The 17,998-nt window shown below is 35.5% G+C and overlaps 2 protein-coding genes and 1 pseudogene across 3 annotated transcripts; 2 read left to right on the forward strand and 1 right to left on the reverse strand.

Moving 5' to 3' along the window:
* Positions 1–609: 609 nt before the first annotated feature.
* LOC308641242 (olfactory receptor 8G1-like) lies at positions 610–1,545 on the forward strand (the record flags this gene model as incomplete). The annotated part of the gene is made up of 1 exon (XM_081279658.1): positions 610–1,545. The coding sequence occupies one exon, from the start codon at positions 610–612 to the stop codon at positions 1,543–1,545; it is 936 nt and encodes a 311-aa protein (XP_081135784.1).
* A 2,142-nt stretch (positions 1,546–3,687) lies between these two features.
* LOC308641639 (survival of motor neuron protein-like) lies at positions 3,688–8,937 on the reverse strand (annotated as a pseudogene). Its single transcript has 2 exons — positions 8,931–8,937; positions 3,688–4,553 (listed from the first exon to the last, which is right to left on the reverse strand). The product of its transcript is annotated as a survival of motor neuron protein-like (transcript).
* A 7,450-nt stretch (positions 8,938–16,387) lies between these two features.
* LOC308641640 (olfactory receptor 8D1-like) lies at positions 16,388–17,332 on the forward strand (the record flags this gene model as incomplete). The annotated part of the gene is made up of 1 exon (XM_081280284.1): positions 16,388–17,332. The coding sequence occupies one exon, from the start codon at positions 16,388–16,390 to the stop codon at positions 17,330–17,332; it is 945 nt and encodes a 314-aa protein (XP_081136410.1).
* Between the last annotated feature and the right edge of the window lie 666 nt (positions 17,333–17,998).

Here is a 17,998-nt window from a genome sequence, read left to right on the forward strand (position 1 = left end):
AATCTGCTGATTTGCATAATAATTGTGTAGATATTGCTTAATTTTAGTAATAGTATCTGATAATTTCACCAAAAAATGAAAAATCTGACAATAATAACTTGTCTGTTCACCTGTGTCAGGAGTCATTTTGATGTTATTAAAGATTGATAAACTTAGGCAGGGCTTGCTCTCTTCAACCTTTCACTCAGCTAGTTTTACTCTTCTATTAACTTCTCTAAATAATTAAATTTTCTGAAAACATTTAAGTTGGCTAAACATTTTTATATAAAATACATCTATAGTTTCAAAGAATCAAGTAAGGGTTAATATAGTTATTGAAGATGCTAGAGCTGAAGAAATTATGGTTTCAAGGCTAATAATGAATTTTTAAAAATACATTTATTGAAAATAAAGCTTAATAAATATTAAATTGAAGCAAATTTTACTTAACTGACCCAGGTCAAACAATCATATAAACACTAAGGGGACATCTAAACTGGAAATCATAGGTATGGAGCACCCCCATGTAAATAAAAAGAAAAGTGAAATCCCTCCACCAACCATGTTTCTTTGTTGTTGTTTTGTTTTGTTTTGTTTTCTTTCTTTCCCTTCAGAAGCTGAACAGAGGACATGACGACAAAAAATCATTCCACAGTGACTGAGTTCATCCTGGCTGGACTCTCACAGCAGCCAGAGCTCCAGTTGCCCCTCTTCCTCCTCTTCCTAGGGATCTATGTGTTCACAGTGGTGGGGAACCTGGGCATGATCACACTGATTTGGCTCAGTTCTCACCTGCACACCCCCATGTACTACTTTGTCAGCAGTCTGTCCTTGATTGACTTGTGTCATTCCACTGTGATCACCCCCAAAATGCTGGTGAACTTTGTGTCCAATAAGAATACCATTTCCTACCCTGGATGCATGACTCAACTCTATTTCTTTCTCATTTTTGCCATATCAGAGTGTCACATGTTGGCTGCAATGGCCTATGACCGCTATGTGGCCATCTGTAGCCCACTGCTTTACCATGTCATCATGTCCGCTCAGACTTGCCTTTCCCTGATTTTAGGAGTGTTTATTATGGGTGTGGTTTGTGCATCAGCTCATACAGGCTGCATGATTAGAGTCCAATTCTGCAAATTTGATGTGATCAACCATTATTTCTGTGATCTTCTTCCCCTCCTAAAGCTCTCTTGCTCGAGTACCTATGTCAATGAAGTGCTGATTCTGTTTTTTGGCACATTTAACATCTTTGTCCCCACCCTGACCATCCTCAGCTCCTACAGCTTCATCATAGCTAGCATCCTGCGCATTCGCTCCACTGAGGGCAGAACCAAAGCCTTCAGCACATGCAGCTCCCACATCTCAGCTGTTGCTCTCTTCTTTGGATCTGCTGCATTCATGTACTTGCAGCCATCAGCAGTCAGCTCCATGGACCAAGGAAAAGTGTCCTCTGTGTTTTATACCATTATTGTGCCCATGCTGAACCCTCTGATCTACAGCCTGAGGAATAAAGATGTTAGTGTTGCCCTGAAGAAAATGCTACACCGAGAAACTTTCCTGTGAATAGAAGTAATGTGTGGGATTATTTATCAGATCTAATTCATTGATGACCACATGGTGTGGAGTAATGTTTAGTCCATTTGTGAATATCCTTAAATATTTCTAGGATTTTTATGTTACTTCATCTTTTTATAGTCCTTTGAGTGCCATTTTCTAGGTACAGTTTTATCTCATATGTATCACAGAGGCAAAGAAATGTTAAGGGTGGTGTTTATCCATATACCCATTAGTACCAACCCCATCATCTTCTATATCTTTTATATAATTGACCAAAACTCAGTTTATGAAATGTCCATCTTCCAAATGTGATTATTGACTTTCTTTCTTCAATATATATGAAACTGAATAAAACTTAAAAATATCATGGCTATAATTCCTTGTTATGAAGACATTGCAGCCTGAAAAAATCTCTTTCCTGTCCTTTTCTTTCATGTACCTTATATATCTTGTTTATTCTGTATTACTTCAGAAATTTGAATAGTACTCTAAAATCTAAGCTGCAAATGGATATATATGTTCAACTTGTGCCCAATCCAATATACATGCTTTTTCCCCTTTTATTCTAATTTGTTCTTGCCTGCTTATATTTTAAACTGATCAGACTGAGATCTCCATGTAATTTCCTCTGTTCATACTGCGATATCTCCAGGATGTAGAAGAGCCACTACCACCCATTAGTTCCTTGATAATTTTATCCTTTTTTCTGTTTTGAAATATTTCTAGGAAAACCATATATATCCTATACTATCTACATTCATTAATATATCATCAATCTCTTTAAGAAATTACATATGGCTTTTGTTTAAAATAAAACTAAATATTATCTAATAGATATTTTGTGTTCAAAATCATTATGTTTCATTTTGGAAAATTCTTCAAATATCTATGAGATAATGATGACATTCTAACCTATCATACACTTTATAAGTCTTAGTCTTGAGTTTCTTCTGTGGCAGGATTTTAGTACAGGTGTGACCACTGGTCAATTAACTGATTTCTTCATTCATTTAATCTTGTCAACAAAGATGGAGTCCCTAAAGCAATGCATATTTTTTCTTTTTAAAAAAAAGTTTTGCTAATTTTTACAAATTAAATATATTTATTTTATACTTTTAAACATACAAAAATGAGAGTATGGTACAGTGAATATCCATATACACACCAGTTAGATAAACAATTTGTTGTATATGCTTCATATACAAACACACTTGGAGAAACCATTTACAAATATTTTAGAGCCACTATAACATTCTGTTCCTGAATGCTTCATAAACTAATTAAAAGACATTGTTCTATAAACAAGTTTTACCCCAATTCACAAAATCCAGAATTATCTAATATTTAAAATACAATCCATATTCAAAATTTCTTCATTGCCCTCAACTCAAGGTTTTTATAAAGGGTTTTCAAACCAGAGTGTATTCAAGCCTTTTACACTGGGGACTGAGCTCAGAGGTAGTGCTGGTGCTTAGCTTGCACAAGGTTTTAATCCCCAATACTATAAAAGATCTCACATTATGTTAATCTGTTATGTCTCTTAAGTAACTTTTAATCAAGAATAGTTACCCAACCCAACTCCTTTTTTCTTTCTTGACCCTGATATTTTGAAGAAACAAAGCCAGTTATCTTCCATAACATTTTATATTCTAAACCTGTTTGACAGCTTCTTTAGTAATGTCATGGAACTTGTTGCTCCATCTTCCATTACCCTCTGCAAATGGGAAATCAGACTGAAAGACTTGATTAGATTTCAGTTAAACATTCTTGACAAAGACACTTCATATATAATGCAGTACACTTTACATTGCATCACAAATTTAAAAGCTGCGTGGTTTTCTGACCACTGCTAGTAAGTAATACTAAGTGTCACCAAATCTTGAGGATTTTTTCTTGTTTTTGTTTTTGTAAAAGTACATTTTGTCTGCGTGACCCTCCAGCGCGTGTTTGGTGAGATGACATTCTGACACCAATATAATTTTAGTGGGGATGTAGATCAAATTTTTATCGGATAGTTTGGGCATCAAAATACCTTTAACTTTTCAACTTTTTACATTTCAATTTTTTAAAATATTCAAAAAACATCAGTTTCCCACAAATCATAAAATTTATTCAAAAGTAAAATTCAATTTTATAATGATGGCAGACTTACTCTTTAATTGAAATGTGAGCACCTTGCTTCTTTTTTGACTTTGTCTGAGACCCCATGTAATAGCCAATATGATAGCCACTCATTTACCAAGAGAGTAATATAGTTCCCAAAGCACCAGAATCATCAAGAGACATCTGGACATATCGGAGGTGGGGACGGGATGGAGAATTATTGATGGGCCTGAAGAAAATGTAGGTAACCAACATGAAGTGGTGGTGAAGGTGGTGGTGGGCTACTGAATTTTAGGCCTGGCTTTCCTGGTCCCGATCCTGACCCTGGCATTGGTAGTAGTGGAAGAAGGAAATAGTTCCATGGAATTGCTTTTGACTTGATTTTATTTGATTTATTTCCACCAGGAGACCTAGAGGAGTTTTCACTTTCATCTTCAGAAACTTGACTTTCATTTTCATTCTCCTGAGCTTTCTGTTCTATATTATTAGCTACTTCAGAGGTTGAGGAAAGCAGATCAGACAGATTTTTCTCTATTTCCATATCCAGTGTAAATCACGATACAGTTTTCTCTCTTAAAAATCAACTGAAGCAATGGTAGCTGGGTAAATATAGCCGTCTTCTGACCAAATGGCAGAACACTTGTCACCAGCTTTCCACTGTTTATTATCAAGGAAGTCGAAACAGTCTTCTGGCTTTTATTCTTCTTAAGAGGTTTTCACCTAGATTTGCCCTTTAGTTTATCCGAAGTTTCACGAATATCACCATTATTCGAGCATGCTTGAAGGAAGCCACAGCTTTATCATAAGCTTTTTTCCCCAAATGTCAGAATCATTACTCTGGCCTGTGACACTCTGGAACAGCACTGAGTCTTCCTGCTCTGGGACACCACTGCTACTGCTACATATTTTTTCTTGATTTTCAAGTACATGACACAGGGAGGTAAAAGGAAAAAAAAGTATATTTTACACCTGATTGGTCAGGCTAGTGAACCTGGTGATAGAATGATAACTGGAATAACCCAGCAATTCTTCATGCCCAGAACAGAACACAATTCTGCCTACACTACCATCAAGAAAATTATTTCATAATTTAATAATATATAAAATATACAATAATAAAATTGCTAAAAGAGAAAGTATATCATATTATTATATACAGTAACCTATATTACTATAGCCAGAAGATGCTTTGTTCTTTTTTGAGGTGAGGTTAGATATGTTACTTTGCTCATATTAAAGATAATGTAGCCTACTTTATCTACACATGACTATTCTCAGACTCTTGGTTATCCAATCTATGGTTTGTTCACACTTTTAGTTGAAGGGAAGATAGACCATCATTCTAGAGGGCTGTCTGCAGAAACTCTAAAATTATGTCACATATCAAATTAAGCACACTAAAATGATTGGCAAATGCTTAATTGGTTGTGGACTCTGTATTTGAGCCTAGGTGGATCCTACTATCAACCTATTTCTACCACTTGAAGCTATTGGCTTATTTACTATGACTAGTGTATCAGAAGATAATCAGTAAAACAAAACAAAAAAATGTACCAGAATCTGTCTTAAAAACCTGTCTCTCAGGGATATAGGTATTTAAAACTACTTTCTCAGGAAAATCATCTTTGAAAATCAATCTAAATTGCTTTTCCTTATAGTCCCTCTACGTTTTTTCTAGGAGAAATGGCTATTTCCTTTTAGACTATCCTGCTTATGATTATCATATGATCATTTAAATATTTACTCTTTATATTTTCCTGGTTTCAATGAACCGTAAGTTCCATAGGACAGAGATATTTATTGATGATCATGCAAGAATCTCACAGTTTCCCATGTCATATTTTCTGACTGCCTCTCATTTCAGCAGAAGTGAGGCACATTTTTTAGTCCTGTGCAAGCAAAGACCCAGCTTGCATTGAGGGTGTTTCACTTGAAATTTGCAACATGAGCTTTTCACTTTCACTCTAGAAACTCCTCTACAGACCAAGTGCTCACTTGGCCTTTCCACAGGTCAGCCCCTGGGTTTCTTGCCCTTGTACTTAGCCTTACCAGTGGGGCAGAACACTGTTTAAACTCTCCATCTTCCTGTCTCTAAGAGAAAATATCTAGGGAAACATGTGTGCACCTATCAGAATGTGCTGGAAAAAATTAAGCCACAATTGCCCAAAGGTGTTCTCTGCATCTATTGTGAAGCCAGTGAGAAAAGGACCAAACTAAACATTAAAAATAAATCAAAATGGCAGAGAGTAATAAAGATCTTTCTATAATATCATTTTAAAAATTTTCTCCCTTATTTTTTTCTGTCATGCCTTTATCATTCAAAAGTTCAATTTCCAGATGTATTTACAGTATTTTCAGGGTTCTATGAAGTTGATTTATAATCTTAAACTGTTATGACCTTACAAGATGCAAATAATTACATGATTTTTTGGTATTTTCTAAGAGTTGCTTTGTGACCTAAAATATGGTCTATTTTGGAGAACGTTTCAGGATTCACTAAGAAGAAAGTATATTCAGCTTTTATTGGCTAAAATACTCTGCAAATGTCTCTTGAGTCCATTTGATTTATATTTTTCAGGTTCAAAGAATCTTGACTTAATTTATGTATAGATGACTTTACCAAATGGTGGGAGATGTGTGCTAAAATCACTATCAGTATTATTGTGCTAGCGTCTACTTTAGTCTTCTACTAGAGTCTCTTTTATGTAATTAGGTGCACCAATGTTAGGGGCATAAATATTTGCTATCATTATATCTTCTTCTTGTATCATTCCCTTTACCAGTATGAAGTGACCTCCTTTGTCTCTTCTGACTAATTTTGGCTTAAAGTCTGCATTTTTGGATATGAGAGTACATATTCCTGCTTGTTTGTGGACTCCATTTACATGCTATATCAATTTCCATTCTTTCACTTTCAGTCCATGTCTGTCATTACTTATAAAACGAGTGTCTTGAAAGCATCATATAGTTAGATATTATTTTCTAATTCAGTATTCCAGTCTATATCTTTTGATTGGAGAGTTGAGACCATTTACATTCAATGATATTATAGAAATATCTTTATTACTCTCTGCTATTTTGATTTATTTTGAATGTTTATTTTGGTTCTGTTTCTCATTGTCTTCACTACACTTCCACTGACATTTGTGCATTTGTGAGCTCTGGGATTTGCTTTTTATTTTTTTTTTTTTCTATGTGGAGTATTTCTTTGGGCAAGTTCTATTGTATTAGTTTACAAGTCATTAATTCTTTTACTTTCTGCTACACTTGGAAGGTTTTTATTTTCTCTCCAATTTTGAAGGATAGTTTTGCTAGATATAGCAATCTTGATTGACAGCTATTTTCTTTCAGGACATGGAAAACATCATTCCAAGACACCCTGGCTTTTAGAGTTTGTGTTGCAAAATCAGAAGTAATTATGATTAATTTGCCTCTTAAGGTGACCTAATATGCTTTACTCTTAAAGCTTTTAGAATTATATCCTTGTTCTATGTGTTAGGCGTTTAGAGGTTTTGTTGTTGTTGTTGTTGTTGTTCTTGTTGTTGTTGACCTTGTCTGTTGGGGTTCTGAATGCTTTCTGTATCTAGATGCTCATCTTATTCTGAAGGTTGGGGAAAATTTCTGTTATTTTCTCCCTGAAGAATTTATCCATGCCAATAGTCTGCAACAATTTTTAATTCTAGGGAGTCTTAAATTGGGTGACTAAATGTTGTCCCAGAGTTTTTGTATATTCTGATCATAATTACTTATTTTCTTTAATAATGTCTGAATGGTCAAGACTGGCAACTTTCTCTTTAAGCTGTGAGTTTGTCTTCAGCCTGGTCTACTCTATTAGAATTTGAACTGAATATTTTATTTTATTTATTCTGTCTTTTATTTCTAAGATTTCTTTGTTTCTTTTCCAGTCTCTCACTCTTTATCAAATTTCTCATTCATATACTATACTGACTTCCTTAATTAATTCAGTGTCTTTTTCTGTACTCTCTTGGAATTCATTGATCATCATTACAATCATTTTTTTAAATTCTTTTTTTATGGGTTGGGGCTGTAGCTCAGTGGCAGAGTGCTTGCTTAGCATGCGTGAGGTACTGCATTCGATCCTCAGTACCACATATAAAATAAATAAATAAATAAATAAATAAATAAATTAAATAAATCCATTCTGCCTATCTACAACTACAAAAAGTTTTTTAAATTCTTTTTTATGACAATCTGTCTGTTGTGTTTCTCCCTCCAAATGAATATACTTTTACATATTTTAGATAAAATTCTTTTTCCATACATATGTATTATCTTAAGCTTGTATTTCATTTTCTTAATGGCATCTTTAATTTTGCTAAAATTCAATTGAACTATGTTTATGAGGTTTTGTTTATTTATTTTGTGTGTGCATACATAGTCTTTCTACTAAATCTTAAACTACTCCAAGATCTCAAAGATTTGCTTTAGTATCTTTCAGATGTTTACATATCTGATTAGTTTTACATTATATTTTGGTGAAAAAATGTGTTAGAATATGTTTCTATATTTTATACTTCAACTATAATCAATTTGGAGTGTTAATTGATATGTTATACTTAAATCATCTATTCACAGAAAAGAGTACTGAATTTGTAATTTTGTTTCCTATTATGTGTCTCTTTAAGATATTATTAGCCTTCTTTTCCTTTCCCAAGAATTGAGGTTTTTCTGCTCAATGGAGATGGTCTATGGAGAGCCCCTTTCTGATACTGTTCCACTGGAGATCAGATCTGTGTTCCCTGGAGTCAAAGAATGAATGCTGAGAGAATGGCTGAGGCAAGCATAGCCAGCAAGTTTATTCAAGAAAGTAATAGAGACAGACTTCATGTTCTACCTAAATCATCTATTCAACAGAAAAGAGTATTGAATTTGTAATTCTGTTTCCTAATTCAACAGAAAAGAGTACTGAATTTGTAACTCAGCCACTTAAATTAGTTATACTCACTTCTAACTTACAGTAAGTTAGATAAAAGAAAGGCAAAACTAACATAATAAGATTATGGCTCTTTTTTAATTCAAAATAATTCATGATTACTTATTTTCCCATTGGTAGAATATTAACAGGCATTAACATAATAATGATTATGCTCACTTTCTTAGTTTTGACAATAATTAGCTAGTAATATTGCTATTTCTTGCACATTTGAAAATCATAAAACAAATAGGTCATTTAACCTGCCCAGTGATTTTAGTTAGTAAACGATTTAATAACAAATAGTAAATGATTCAGCACTTTCATCTTGAGGCATATCAATTTAACTACTCACTGGCCATTCTGCTTCCCTTGAAGAAAAGCAAAGGCACTTAGTGAAAGAATGGCAAAAGAGCTAACTATGAGCCACTCCACCTGGTGATATGCACAGTGGTTTCTATAAATGATGCTTCATCTTAACAATATTTGACAATTTGAAGATTTTATGCACAAATCCTTACTTTTTGACATTAAATGAAGATAGAAATGACTGATAGTGATAATATATCTGTTAACTCCTTCTAGAAATTAGTTATAGGATGTTAAAAATCATTTCCATCCGACAAGGCTGGCTCTGTGGGGGAAAAACATTATCTCCTATCACAAATGCATGACTCAGCTCTACTTCTTTCTCATTTCTTCTATCTCAGAGTGTCACATGTTGGTTACAATGAATTACAATTGCTATGTTGCCATCTGCAATCCCTTTCTTTAAAGTGTTCTCATGCCCTTATCAACTGAGACAGGGGTAAAAGTCAGGCAGTCAGTGTAGGTAATGAATGTTGGGGGTTGAGAGGATGATGGCTGCTTATCAAAGAGAGAACAAAGCTTGCTAACAAGGATCCTCTGCACTCATGCTTCTAATCACATATATGAGGAAGGAAGGAAAGGCAATGAAAGATAATGATTAATGAAAAAATTTCTGGGGGCTATAAGAAAGCAAGTTGTGCCCCCTTCTACAGACACCTAGCTCTGGATCCCCTTCTCTTCAGAGAAGTCTGTCTCTATTATTTTCTTGAATAAACTTGCCAGCTATGCATGCCTCAGCCATTCTCTCAGCATTCATTTTTTAACTCTAGGGAACATAGACCTGATCTCCAGTGGAACAGTATCAGAAAGGGGCTCTCCAGGGACCATCTCTATTAAACAGGAAAATCTCAATCCTTGGGAAAGGTAGAGAAGGTTAATGATATCTTAAAGAGACATCAGGAAAAATTAACTCAGAAAACCCACTACCCTTTGCCCAAAGTGCTCTCTTTGACCCTACTCAGAATTAGAAACACTTCAGGGACACTAGCGCTTAGTCCATTCAAGCTCTTATATGGAAGACCAATCCTAAGAATTGAAATTCCTAAAGAGTGTAAAACTGCATAGTAAGATATCCTGCACCATGCATCTTTCTGGCTCTTTCATTGTGGAGGACAATTCTGGGCACCCATCAGCCCCTTAAACATAATTAACATGGCTGCCAGCCTCAAGTCTTCAATGAAAGGCATCACAAATTTTTGTGGCTCCTAATCACCTGTGCTGAGAGTCAGGCATGATGGGATCTGCAAAGGCCAATTTCTAATTTTCTATCCTGACTTGGAGCATATCTGATGCAGCAAACAGTGGCCCCTCATCCTCTTCTGTCTTTGGACGCAAAGATTTAGGCAAAGTTGGAGAACAATTGTAAGGTCCTGGCTGAGGCTACCCTTCAGTGGATCTCAAAGTTCCCTCTCTGATCCTATCTCCCAACAGCCCTTTGGGTATCTAATGGTGAATGGTCGATTGGTCAGTGCTGATCAAAGGCCCCAGTAACATACACCTCCATATGAGCGGACCACACTCTCCTCCATTTGTGCTTTTTCCTCCCTTTCCTTAGACTCTAGCTGTTGAAAGAGGAACATTTTCCATGGTATGGCTCATAAGGAAAGGCTAGGTTCCCCTTTATTCACATATTGAGAACTTACAAGCCTGTAGGGATTCTCCTGATTGTTGTTTCTGTGATCCTGTGTAACAACAGAGAATAGGATGGCTTCTCTCCACTTCACTGATTTTAATTGTAATTTACTTGGGAAGTGATAATTGTTGTTGCTGCATTTTCTTTTGTTTTTCAGATTGATAAGCCAAGAAATCTGTCATGTTGTACACAAATTCTGTATTAGCTCCCAAAATTTTACCCCACTGAATATTAAGTAAATCATTAAGATAAAGATCTCATGGAGGGGCTGCGGTTGTGGCCGGTGGTAGAGCACTTGTCTAGCATGTGTGAGGCACTGGGTTTGATTCTCAGCACTACATATAAATAAATTAATTAAAGGTCCATTAACAACTAAAAATATATTTTTAAAAATCTCATGGAATGAAAACAATCTAAATAAGTTGAAGAAGAGAATCCCTAGTGCTGAAATGTCCCTTAGTGTCCTGGATGAATAAATGAAAGAAACATACAAAACATGGAGGGGAAATAAAGAGAGAGGTATAATTCCAAGAAAATTTTGGTTTTCAGAGCAAAGAATACAGAGATATTACATAGCACTTCTGACCTCCTCCAACAACCAGTGTAGTTTCCCCTTTTAGTAATATTTTTCATGGTATTTTCCTTTAAACTGATGAGTGAATATGGTTACATTACTACTAACTAAAGCTGATCATTTACATTAGGGTTCACTCTTTATGTTCTACATTCTACAAATTTTGACAAGTCTACAATTGCATGTATCTGCCATTACAATACCACACAAATTTGCCTCATTTGCCTGTGCTAATCTATCCATCTCTCTTCCTTCCACCCAAGTTGTTGGCAACCACTAATCTTTTTGCTGTCTTCATAGTTGAACTTTTTTTCCAAAATGACCCATAGTTGAAATTAAAATACATGTAAGCTTTTCCTCAGTTACTTTTTTTTCACTTAGAAATGTGCTCTTAAGCTTCTTCCATGTCTTATTGTGGTTTGGTAGCTCATTTCTAAAAATCAACTAATAATATCCCCTTGTCTGGACTCACTGCACATTGTTTATTGATTCACTTTTCCTTTACCTTCAACTATTGATAATAATGAATAAAGCCTCGACACACATGCATTTTCTGTGTAAACACTTATTTTCAGTTCATCATGGTAAATAGCAAGGTGCTTGATTGTTCAGTCACATGGTAAGAGTATGTTTGGTTTTGTAAAAACCTGACAAGCTGCACCTTTGTGTATTCCCACCAGTAATGAATGAGCAATCCTGTTGTTTCACAACTTCAACAGTGTTTGGTGTTGTCAGTATTTTGAATTTCAGACATTTTAATTTGCTTTGATTTATAATTTTTTAATAACTAAAAATATTTTCAAATTGAATCATGATGTATTACGCCAAGCAGCAGATGTTGTTGTAAGTATTAAGCACTATACAGATTCAATGCAATCCCAACCAAAATCCCAATGGCATTTCTTACAGAAATAGAAAAATCAGTCATGAAATTCGTCTGGAATAATAAGAGACCCAGAATAGCCAAAGCAATCCTTAGCAAGAAGAGTGAAGCTGGTAGCATTACTATTCCAGATCTAAAACTTTACTACAAAGCAATAGTAACAAAAATAGCATGGTATTGACACCAAAATAGACCTGTAGACCAATGGTACAGAATGAGGACACAGAAACTAACCCACATAATTTCAGTTATCTTCTACTAGACAAAGGCACCAAAAATGTACATTGGAGCAAAGAGAGTCTCTTCAACAAATGGTGCTAGGAAAACTGGAAATCCACACGTAGCAAAATGAAATTAAACCTGTATCTCTCACAATGCACAACACTCAACTCAAAGCGGATCAAGAACCTAGAAATTAAACCAGAGTCAACATACCTTATATACCAACAGAATTATGAAAAATTGTGGTATATATGTGTATTAAGAAGTGTAATGCAAAAAAGTACATGTATAATGGCATAAATTGACATGAACATACTTTATATACAGAAATACAAAAAAATTGTGCTCTATATGTGTAATAAGGATTATAATGCCTTCCACTGTTGGAGTGTATTTAAAAAATAATAATAATTTTTAAAAATGTTGGGAAAAAAAAGAATTAAGATCTTACTTAACCATCACTGATGTTTTTTTACAGGCTTAAAAATTAACCTTAGTTCGAATACAATTTTATTCTGAAAAAAAAATTAAAACCAGAGTCTAACAGAAGAAAAAGTAGGCCCTAATCTCCATCATGTTGGATTAGGCCCCAACTTTCTTAATACAACTCCTAAAGGCAAAGAATTAAAATCAAGAATCAATAAATGAGATGGATTCAAACTAAAAGGCTTTCTCTCAGCAAAAGATATAATCAGTGAGGTGAATAGAGAGCCTACAGAATGATTTACAATTTTATGATAACTTACCTTAAATATTTTTTCATAAGATTACTTCCCAGCCCTTTATCTTCTTTTTGGTAAAATGTTCATTCAGACGTTTTTCCCATTTTTAAATTGAAGTATTTGTTGATTTTTTAATAGTTTTATGTAAATTTAGGATATTGACACTTTATTAGATATGCATTTTGCAGACTTTTCCTCCAGTCTGAAGCTTACCTTTTTCTTCTTTTAAATAATGCCTTTTGGTAATGCATTCTGCTGTCATTTATTTAAAAAAATCAATTAAAAAAAGAAATAACAAAACTAAATAATAAAAAGTAATGCAGTTATCCACACACATGCAAAAAAAAAAAAACACCTTTTACAAAGCAAAAGTTTTTGGTTTTAATAAATTTTGACTTATTTTTCTTTAACTCTTTAATATATTATGTATCTAGTGTTGTGTCTAAAAGTTATCATCAAACTCAAGGTCACCCAGACATTTCTCTAGGTCATTTTCCTAGGAGTTTATGATTTTGCATTTAGATTTTAATTCATTTGATTTGATTTTTGTGAGACATGTGAGACCTGTGTCTAGATTAATTTTTTTATATGTATTGTGCAATTGTTCCAGTATCATTTGTTAGAAAAGACTGTCCTTCTCCATTAAATTGTTTTTGCTCCTTTATCCACAATCAATTGATTATATCTATGAGGGTCTATGTCTGGGCTCTCTGTCCTGCTCATCTCTTCGTCTATTCTTTTTATGTTACCTTCTTGAGTATTAATGCTTTGCATTAATTTTGAAGTCAGATACTTCCAGTCTCTGACTATTCTTTCCCTTCAATATTGTGTTTGCTAGTCATAATAAATCCACAATATATCCTAAAGTGTGGGAGGCCAACCTTACGGGTGACTGAGTTACACTCCCCAGCTGGGTGCTGAGGTGCTCAGTCACAGAAATGGGTGTGTCTTGCTACAGCCCCATGGGTGAAGCTATGCTCACCTGTTCCTTTGTAATATAACCCCTTGCCCTGTTTAGGATAGAATCTTCCATGGAAGTGCCTTGTGTGTGTCCCCTCCTCTTACTGTGCCCTTGGGTGTGGCCTACCCGGTGTCAGTCAACCTGCTGACAGTGGACATCATGAAGATAGACTCAGCCCCCTGAAACCTGACCCCTTGCCTCATTTGAATAGCTTCTCCTCAATAAAAGGGGTAGCACGTGCTCTCTCTCTCTCTTTCCGCAGACCCTTAAGGTCAGAGGAGCCGTCACAGCAACCCCAAAGAAAAAGGTATTTGTGTCTCCTGTGGTTATTACGTGCAGCCCAGTTAGCCCAGTTTAACTAGAGTGACCCCTGAGCCTTTTAGTCGAGAGAACAGAAACCCAGCACTAAAGCTCTTCCTATAAATAAAAATACATATGGAATATTCATTCAAATCACAGAACACTAGTTGTAACGCAAGTGGCTCATCATTGATACTGGTAGCATAATTACTGTCCCAGGAATATAAATCTTAATTAACCTTAATTACAACACATAGATTTAAAAATCTAAAAGTCAGGTTTACTATGCTCTTTTTGGAGCTCAGTCATGAGGTCAGAGACACTTGCTTTTTTGAAGTGCGACTCTCCTAGCTAAACTGCTTACGGTAATCCTACAACCATCTCAGGTGGGAACTATTATCATCTTTCACATACATTGTTTTCTTCCAAAAAGTAATATCAAAAATGTAATTGCATTCACTTGAAATGCCAACATTCTGTGCACATCATCAATTTAAGAGCAAATAGACTTTATCGTGTTTCTGGTTCTCAGGAGAATTTCATCATCTTGCGTGGATCTTGTGGTCCTCAGAGAATATTCTTGTCATCCATTTCCTTGGAGACCAAACATCCACAAACAATGAGTCAAAATATTCCCTTGCTTAGAAAAGGCTGTTTGTGTTATGGGGGTGAAAGGGAATCTTGTATTTGCTTACCCAGTGTCATTAAATTTCAGAGATCCAGTACACTATGGAAAGCCTCATCCCAAATTCATTCTTTCACAGAAGAGCAAAGGTGAAGTTACTTTCCCAAAGTCATACAGTGAGTTGGTGACACAGCTGGAGCATGAGGTAAGCATTGAGATGGCCAGAAGATGCTCTATTTTTTCTTCATTTTCAATAATGTCTATTTGATTTTCAGTGTTCATCATTTACACTCCAACAAGATCAGCAAGGCACTGGATGGGGCATATTTTCCATAAAGCCAACTGTGTGAATTCATTTCACACTGAAAGAGAACAAACAAACCAAGTTGGAGCAACAATTCCACTCCTTACAGCATTCAGGTAAGTGTACACTTAGGAAAAGCCACATTTCCTTAAAGTTTTCATTGTAAAATAGAGTTACTTATGGAAAATTGCAAATTTGTAGTTCAATAAGCTAGTTAGATCAAATACATGTGGAAATTAGTTCACCCAATACAACTGGAGTTGGAGGAAACAAATTTACTCTTGCCTGTGACATGCAGTGGATAGAACCACAGAAAGATGGTTCTTCTCTTTCCCATTATTTCATCAAAGTCCTAAGATGTGTCCACAATATATCCCAAAGCTCCTCTAGAAGTAAAATTGCCTGACAACAGACTCTCTTATTTGAATAACAGAACTTCAGAATCAACTTTAAAACCTTAACGTGAAGCATCAAAGTAACCGTGCTTCCCTCTGTGACCTTGAATTGTGACCCTAAAACATGCATTTTCTCCCCAGTTCTTGTTTATTCCACAGTAAACAACTACCTAATGCACATGCAGGCTGTTACTAGCCCAGAAGTTACTTTAATTTTAAAAAATATTTATTTTTTATTTGTAGTTGGACACAGTACCTTTATTTTATTTGTTTATTTTTATGTGGTGCTGGGGATCCAACCCAGGCCCTTGCACATGGGAGGTAAGAGCTCTACTGCTAAACCACAACCCCAGCCCCAGAAGTTACTTTCTTAGCACTAGATTGAACCTTGGTGTTAGCAGCAGGGAACATCCCAGCAGGCATTAGCCATGCAGAGGTCAGATGGATTTCCAGCCCAGCTGTAACTGTGGAGTACCCATTCATAGTAGACACTAGGGTGGTCTCTGAGGTTAAAAATGGGGCAGCCTTGAACTGTTCAGATACTTTCTAATCATTTTAAGATCATATAGTACTTGCTCTTTGGTTCTATACACCTTATAATATTCCTTGACTAAAAGAAACTCAAATCTGACATGAAAAAATATATAATCCTCTTCTTTTGTTATTTACAGCCATTAAACTGTTCTCATTTGATGATCAGGATTTCTTTTCTTTTGTCACACTCGTAATAAAACAACTTCCCACCATGGGAACAGAGCTTTCTTACTTTCTAAGGTTTCTTTTTTTTTTTTTTCCTTAGGTTTATACCCTGTTTCCTAGAGGAAATGATCAGATGCAATTTTTCCACCATGACTGAATTTGTCCTCCAGGGATTAACAGACCAACCAGAACTCAAACTGCCCCTTTTTCTCCTGTTTCTAGTAGTCTATGGGATCACTGTAGTGGGAAACCTGGGTATGATCCTCCTAATTACTGTTGATTCCAAGCTCCAAACTCCCATGTACTTTTTTCTTGGTAATTTGTCATTCATAGATCTCGTCTATTCCTCAGTTATTACCCCTAAACTGTTAGGAAACTTTATATGGGAACAAAATGTTATCTCCTATTCTGGATGTATGACACAGCTCTTTTTCTATTGCACGTTTGCTATTGCTGAGGGCTATATGCTGGCAGCCATGGCATATGATAGATATGCAGCTATCTGTAATCCACTGATCTACAGTGTCACCATGTCCCAAAAGGCATGCAGCGTACTGGTAACAGGGGTCTATATCATGGCAGCTCTTGGAGCTGTAGCCCACACTTCCTCCATGATCAGGCTTTCCTTCCACGGGGAGAATGTCATCCACCATTACTTCTGTGACATAATTCCCCTCCTACAGCTTTCCTGCTCTAGCACCTATTTTAATGAGCTTCTGGTGACACTTATAGGTGGATTTAATGTGCTGGCAACAACTGGGCCCATAGCCATCTCTTATACCTTTATACTCACCAACATTCTTCGAATACCCTCAAGTGAGAGCAGGTCCAAAGCTTTTAGTACCTGTGGCTCTCATTTGACAGCTGTTGGGGTCTTCTACGGATCCATCATGTTTATGTATTTCAAGCCAACATCCAGCCACAGCAGGGTCCAGGAGAAGGTGGCCTCTGTGTTCTATACCGCGGTGATCCCTATGCTGAATCCTTTGATCTACAGCTTAAGGAATAAGGATGTAAAATATGTTCTGAGCAAAGTAATGAGAAAGAGATGTGGCCTACCCCAGAGTTAGTGGACATAACCACTAAGGATCATGGTGGCCACTTGACCTCTTCTTTTTCTTAAAACTAACTTCCCTGTTTCTTAAAATTAACATTCAATAATTTTCCCTTTTCCCATTTCCTCTAACAGTTGCCCAGTTTATGAAGTATGTGCAAACACACACACACACACACACACACACACACACACACACTTATTTCTTGAGCAAACTATGCCAAAATATAAGGAATCATTGGTCCTTGATAAGCCTGGACATGTTTACTTAAAAATATTCTTCTGAGTTAAATTTGCACATTCTATTTCATTCCTTATTGAGAAAATCTGGAGTATATTTTTTTTTCCTTTATTTGGGGTAAGTCTGCATTCATCACCTTCTGTCTCACATAACTAGCTTTGTAACATTCAATGTTAAGTCTTACCAGATTAGGCTTAACACAATAGTAATTTAGCAATTAATCATAGGAAAAATTCAAAAACTAGGTATATACTTTGCTAATTTGAAGTCTCCTCATGGGTCCTCTCCCTTTTATTGTTCTGCTGTGTATCTTTCTTGTGAAGATTAATTGGGGAATCAATTAATTCCCAAATTAATGAACCTTTATAAAAACTTAAAAGCAGACATAAATAGCAAAATAATAAGTTCATAGTAGGCCAGGGAGGTTGTTTTCAGAAAGGA

The sequence above is a fragment of the Spermophilus citellus genome (genome assembly GCF_964194105.1).
Source record: "Spermophilus citellus genome assembly, chromosome: 2".
NCBI classification, from domain to species: domain Eukaryota; kingdom Metazoa; phylum Chordata; class Mammalia; order Rodentia; family Sciuridae; genus Spermophilus; species Spermophilus citellus.